This window comes from Cricetulus griseus, chromosome 3 (assembly GCF_003668045.3).
Source record: "Cricetulus griseus strain 17A/GY chromosome 3, alternate assembly CriGri-PICRH-1.0, whole genome shotgun sequence".
Classification (NCBI taxonomy): domain Eukaryota; kingdom Metazoa; phylum Chordata; class Mammalia; order Rodentia; family Cricetidae; genus Cricetulus; species Cricetulus griseus.
In genome coordinates, this window is record NC_048596.1 from 81864393 (window position 1) to 81870798 (window position 6406).

At 47.4% G+C, this 6406-nt stretch overlaps 1 protein-coding gene across 3 annotated transcripts in view; it reads right to left on the bottom strand.

The window, feature by feature from the left end:
• Window positions 1-3239, bottom strand: part of Vps35l (VPS35 endosomal protein sorting factor like) — a 111694-nt gene extending 108455 nt beyond the window's left edge. For 2 of the 3 annotated variants that reach the window (XM_027410169.2, XM_027410170.2), the window contains exon 1: window positions 3089-3239. In XM_027410169.2, the coding sequence (XP_027265970.2) occupies window positions 3089-3234 (146 nt within the window). In that variant the 5' untranslated portion in view covers window positions 3235-3239. Of the gene's footprint in view, window positions 1-915; window positions 1090-3088 lie in introns of all 3 variants that reach the window. The other variant, XM_027410171.2, reaches the window with a different exon arrangement.
• Between the last annotated feature and the right edge of the window lie 3167 nt (window positions 3240-6406).

The window sequence follows — 6406 nt, forward strand, 5'->3', positions numbered from 1 at the left end:
CAGTTTCCCCAGACTCATTTCCAGGGTGTTGGCCGACTCAAGGCATGAAGCAAGCAAAGGGCAAGTGGCTGCTGGAAGGCCAGCCAGCCAGAGCTTGGGCAAACCTCCCAGAGCTGGACAGATACAGCAGGGATCAAGGAACCTCCAGGAGTTAGACAGACACAGCAGGGCTCGGGGTCCATAGGCAGGCCTGGAGGAGGTGCCCAAAAGAATAAGTTCCAGAGAAGCAAGAAAAAGCCCAGGCTGAGCAATTGCAGATGACAAAAGGCAAGGAGTCAAAGGAAATGGCAAATGTAGCTTCATCAGCTCAGGGTTAAGAAGAGGAAGGGTAGCTGGTCGTTGGTGGCACAAGCCTTAAATCCAGCACTTGAGAGGCAGAGGAAGGCACATTTCTATGAGTTCAAGACCAGCCTGGTCTACAAGAGCGAGTTCCAGGACAGCCTCCAAAGCTACACAGGGAAACCCTGTCTCAAAAAACTAACTAAATAAATAATAAGAAGAGGAAGGGTCAGTGAGCAGGATGATAAGAGTGAGGAGCCAGGGCAGAGGAGGAACACTGTTATCAGACAAGGGGCTTGGAGAAAAAGGCCACATACACACAACTGGAATCCATGCCAAAGGGGAGGAGGGAAAGTAATGCTTCATCTCTTCAGATTCCCCCTAGCGCACACACATTTGATCACTAGGCCTCACTTCTGGGAGAACCTCTCATGTGGCCTTACCCACAATTTCCTCTTAGCAACATCCTACCTGCTGATGACAGCCCTCATTGTATGACTGTATGTGCAGCCAAGCCTGTCCTCTCTCCCACAGCAAACTCCTTCACTGTAGCAGCCCCACTGCCACCACCACTACATGTACGCTGCCTTAGAGTTACTCAAAATCAGATTTGTTTTCTAACAAAGATATACATACCTCCCATTTGCACACCCCAAAAATAGCTTTTCCTGGTTACACAGACCAATCCCCTCTTCAACTTTCCCTCTGGGAAAAGAGCAAACTCCAAGAAGTCAGGAACTCTTTGGCTTCCAAGTCCCTAGAATTCACCCAGTAGGCTTCATGACGTTAGGTCAACTCTCACTCCATGTCCTCAAATAAAAGATGGACGTGGGAGTGTTAAATGAGATGCTACATGCTTAACACAGCACATCCCTTGAGAAATGTGATTTTCAGAGCAAAAGCATACTTCCCATGGGCCTCGTCACTTCCCTGGTCCATCCATAGGAACTACTTGTGTGCCTACTATCACCAGGAAGAAGATGGACACAATTCTCTCTCATTAGCATGAAGTCCTTGCCGGGCGTTGATGGCACACGCCTTTAGTCCCAGCACTTGGGAGGCAGAGACAGGCAGATCTCTGTGAGTTCGAGACCAGCCTGGTCTACAGAGCAAGTGCCAGGATAGGCTCCAAAGTTACACAGAGAAATCCTGTCTCAAAAAAAAAAAAAAAAAAGAAAAGAAAGAAAAGAAACACCAAGTCCACAGCCAAAACTGAAGGGTGAGTGTGCACCACCACACAGAGAAATGTTTAGTGCCTGCCAGAGTGTAAAGACAATAAACCCTAGACACTAGCAGAGCTGTGGCACCTGTCAGCAATTATAATGAAAAATAATAACTGCCAGGCGGTGGTGGCACATGCTTTTAAACCCAGCATTCAGGAGGCAGAGACAGGCAGATCTCTGAGTCTGAGGCCAGCCTGGTCTACTGAACAAATTCCAGGACACAGCCTCCAAAGCTACAGAGGAACCCTATCTCGAAAAACAAAACAAACAAAAAAAGAAAGAAAGAAAGAAAGAAAGAAAGAAAGAAAGAAAGAAAGAAAGATCCACTCCTGCTCAGCCCAGTCACAACTGGGAGGGCCTTGGTCAGGCCTCAGCATGGTGATGGGACAGACTTTGGTTGACTCCCCATTGGAGACCATACCCTCTCTGAGGGTATGGAGAAGGTGAAGGAATTGGGATGAGGGGAGGGAGGACTGGGATTGATATATAAAATTAAAAATAAACTTAAATTAAATTTTAAAAAAACAGAAAAGAAAAATACCAAAGGTAAAACCGAAGTGGGGAGAGGTGTTAAGAGCATCTTCCTGAAGTCTTTCATTACAAATTCCAGGGGAGTTCACTGAAACAAGATGTTTCTCACTTGTTGGCCTCTATTCTCAGAAGGATCTTTTGGCCAAACCAGCATAAGCAGTGACAGAAGCCCAAAGTATGATCTAAGAGTTCCACAGCACCCACACTGTGTCCTGAAGTGGTCTCTTAAGAGTCTGGAAGAGGGAATGAGATCAAGTGTGGGGCCAATATAAAGCCAGAGGGTTGATGCTGAGCATGTTCAAGGCCTAGGGCTGCCACTTTTTTCATGCTCATACTCAAGCATTGCAAGCTACCCGCCATCACTGAAGAGAAAAGTCCAACCCTGAGCCTCATTACCATCAGCACATCTTGTGTGGGTTCTTTATTGACACAAATCACCTGCTGCCACCTGAAGGTCACCTCACTTCTAAACACAAAAAGCCCCATGTGCCATTCACTTTGGCACACGCTATTCCTTCCTACTTGGTGAATTTCTATTCATCCTGCAAGACCCTGCTGAAGGCTTTTTCTGTGTGGTCCTCCCAGGTTGCCAGCGGGGTTGACTGACTGCTCCCTCCTTTGGGCCTGTCCAAGGCTTCCGTTGAACACCCCTCTCTTCTGTGTTCAACTATACTGACCGCTCTGAAGCACGTCTGAGGGTTGCGCACATGGTGGTGTGAGTGCCCCCACTTTACTCTTGTTTAGGTGAGCTGAGGAGCTCAGGGAACAAACGACCCGGTCTCCCGGGGACAGACTTGGAGCGGGTTCATCCCCTTCCCCTGAACCCCTAGGACGTGCCAACTTCTCTCAGGGAGGCGGAAGCCTTGGACCGAGTAGGCTTGAGTGAAGGGCTGAGAAATTGCGGGGAGGAACAATAGACTGTCTTGCTTTTCCGTAGTCCTGACAGCTGGAGCTGGGATGGAGACCATCTATTCCAACAGGGATGCCTGCCCACCCACGCAGAGACCCGCTATGGGCGGCCCCTCCCCGAAGCCCACTCGCCGGTTCTTCCTTACCAGGGAAAGACAGCCATCTTCTCAGTCACATGACCGCTTGTTCTCGGCGGCCCGCCCCTTTTCCCATGTCCGGGAAGCTCGGCCCCGCCTCGACCGCCATGATTGTGAAGGGCAGTTTCCGCTCTGAAGATCCTGGCTTGTGTCATCCGCCATGTTTGTGATGGGCAACCTCCTCCGGGTTCGGGACTCAGCGTTTGTGAAGGGAGGGCAGTTGTCGTTGTCGTCGTCCCGCCACCCCCGCAAACCCTAGCTCCGTCATCCCGCTTGATTTGTTTTGGTGCTTTATTTTGTTAATAGGGATCCACTTGCCTCTACCTCCCAAATGCTGGGATTAAAGGCCTGCATCACCACACCTGACTTAAATCACATTTATGAGTGCATAAGTGTGCCACGGTGCACTTTGGAGATCAGGATTTAACAGACAGGTTTTGGTCCTTCTTTCGCTCGAACTCAGGTCATCAGGCTTGGCATTTAGATGTTACCCTCTCAGCCATCCCGCTGACCCGCCAGGACCCCAAGAGGCAGGACTGCTGCCGGCTGCTGGGCCCGCTTGCGCCCTCTAGTGACAGGTGTGTACACATCCATCCCTGCTGAGGTTCACACCACAAGAGATTCAGAAGTGAATTAGCTGTTTGGCTTGGGTTCTCTCCGTGCTGCGTGAGGTGAGGCACTTTGGGCATACTTTTCCAACAGCTGATAACATGCGTCCGAATATAAGCGAGCGATCTTGACCACAGAACTTTGGGGATCCTATTTTGTGTTTCCTTTTTTAAATGGATGAATTACGATATTGTAATAACAAATAACTGTATCCACACTTTGCACACTCCCTTCTTCATAGACACCTCTGGAATATCTATCATTAATCACTTGGTTTTGGAAAACTGGAGTTCAAAGCTAATAAGTGCTGGGATTCTCGGCTAACTCTAACTCAAATAAGAATGAGTTTGGACTTGGTAAATTACCAGACAGCGACTACTCATATCTTCCGGTTCTACTAACAAGTGCATTTCCTGAAGGAACACCATCTTATGAGTTCTGGAAAATACAATTGAGTATGCTTCAACTAGGACTGAGGTTTGCAGAGTCCCAGTTTCTTGGGCTGTGAAATTGAGGTAACTGCGATGGAAGGGTGAAAAGGGTCATCATAAAGTTGCTGACACAGAAGTTATGGTTAATGAGGCAGGCAGAAGTCAGCCTTTGTTCTCAGAGCCTTTCTCTTTGTAGTGCCAGCTGGCAAACCCGGTCCAGAAACTCAAGAGCCTGGGCTGGAGAAATTCCTCATCTAATGGCTACTCTTCCAGAGGACCCAGATTTGATTTCCAGCACCCACATGGTGGCTCACAACTATCTGTAACTCCAGTCCCAAGAGAGCTGATGCCCTCTTCTGGCCAACACAGGCACCAGCTGCATGTGGGCAGAGACAAACACACAGGCAAAACATTTGTACTTATCATATAAGTCTAAAAATTTTTTAAAGAAACTGGAGAATTGAGGGCTGTGGAGAAACACTGAAGAGAGCCAAGTTTTAAAAGGCAGCATTTTATTGTTTAGTTTGTTTGCATTGTTGTTGAAACTGGTCTATCCAGCCCTGGATGCTAGGATTGTTGGCATGAACTGCTGCACTCAACTTCTGTGTCTGTTTGTGTGTGTCTGTGTGGTATATGCATGTATACACATATGTGCAGATGCAATTGCTCCAAAGGTCTATAGCTGGTGTTTTCCTCTATTGCTCTCCAATTTGTTTTGAGACAAGGTTTCTCTCTTATTGAATCTGGAGCTGTGTAATTGGTTGGCTGGCCACCAAGCTCTAGGTATCTGCCTGTCAACAGCCATACACACACACAGGTGCCAGGGTTGCAGGTGCACAGCGTGTTTGCCAGGATTTTATGTAGGTGCTAAGTTATCTTCATGCTTGTACAGCAAGCACTTTACCTACTTAGATAGCTCCCAGATTCTGGTTCTTAGTTTATATGTATGGGTGTTTTCCTGCATGTGTGTCTCTGTGCCATGTGTATCTGGTGCCTATGGAGGCCAGAAGAGGATATAGGATGCCCTGGGACCAGAGTTGGACAATTGTGAGGCCACCATGTGGGTGCTGGGAATGCACCTGGGCTCTGGAAGACCAATGCTCTTAACTGTTGTCATTTCATCTCTCCAGTCCTAAGCTGATTTTTAACTGACATATGACAGGTCTGACACAATTCTTACCCTTGTTACAGTGACCAAAGAAGAGATTGCTCTGCATTCTATCCCAAGGTCTTTGTTTTTCAAGGTTTTGGAACTTGATGTTGTGTGGTTTATGTGGTGTTGGGGGTGGAACCTGGGGCTTAGTGCTTGATAGGTGTGCTGGCTGGTCTTATATCAACTTGACACAAGCTAGAGTTATTTGAAAGGGGGGAACCTCAATTGAGAAAATGCCTCCATAAGATCCAGCTATGAGTTCAAGGCCAACCTGGTCTACAAAGTGAGTTCCAGGACAACCAGGACTGTTTCACAGAGAAATCCTGTCTGGAAAAAAAAACAACCAACCAACAAACCAAGATCCAGCTATAAGGCATTTTCTTAATTAGTGATTGATTAGAGTGGGTCTGGCTTATTGTGGTGGTGCCACCCCTGGGCTGGTGATTCTGGGTTCCATAAGAAAACAGGCTGAGCAAGCCATGATGAGCAAGCTAGTAAGCAGCACCCCTCTGCATCAGCTCCTGCCTCCAGGTTCCCGCCCTGTTTGAGTTTCTGGTCTGACTTCCTTGGATGATGATCAGTGATACTAAAGTGTAAGCCTAATAAAGCCTTTCCTCCCCAATTTGCTTTTGTGTCGTGGTGCTTCCTTGGAGCAATAGTAACCCTGACTAGACAAACACTCTCCCAACATTAGCAGCACTGCTTATTTTTAGAGCCATTTTCATTGGGTTAAACATAGACTGGAGGTTGCTCATGGGACAGTGACCTTTGATGGAAACAGTCCCTTCATTCATATAATTTAGTACATTGTAGCATCAATGATTTTCAGTCATTTCCAACACTGCTGAGAACATGAAGATAACGTGAACTAGCGTGATCAGAGGTGTGTGAACACTCAACATCTCAGCAAGAAGGGACAACTAGCTATTGGGGTAACATTAGAGCTCTCAATGTGAAATGCAAAGGCAGCACTATGAGAGTCCATCTAAGCATTCCCTCCCGCCTGTCCCTCCATTGCTCTTGGCAGGTGTCTAGCGCCTAAGAAGTAAAGACATTATTCAAATGTAGCAGCAGGACAGGCTACCTGTTAAACAACAGGTATGCCTATCATCAGGCTTAAGTTGTAAACGCTAT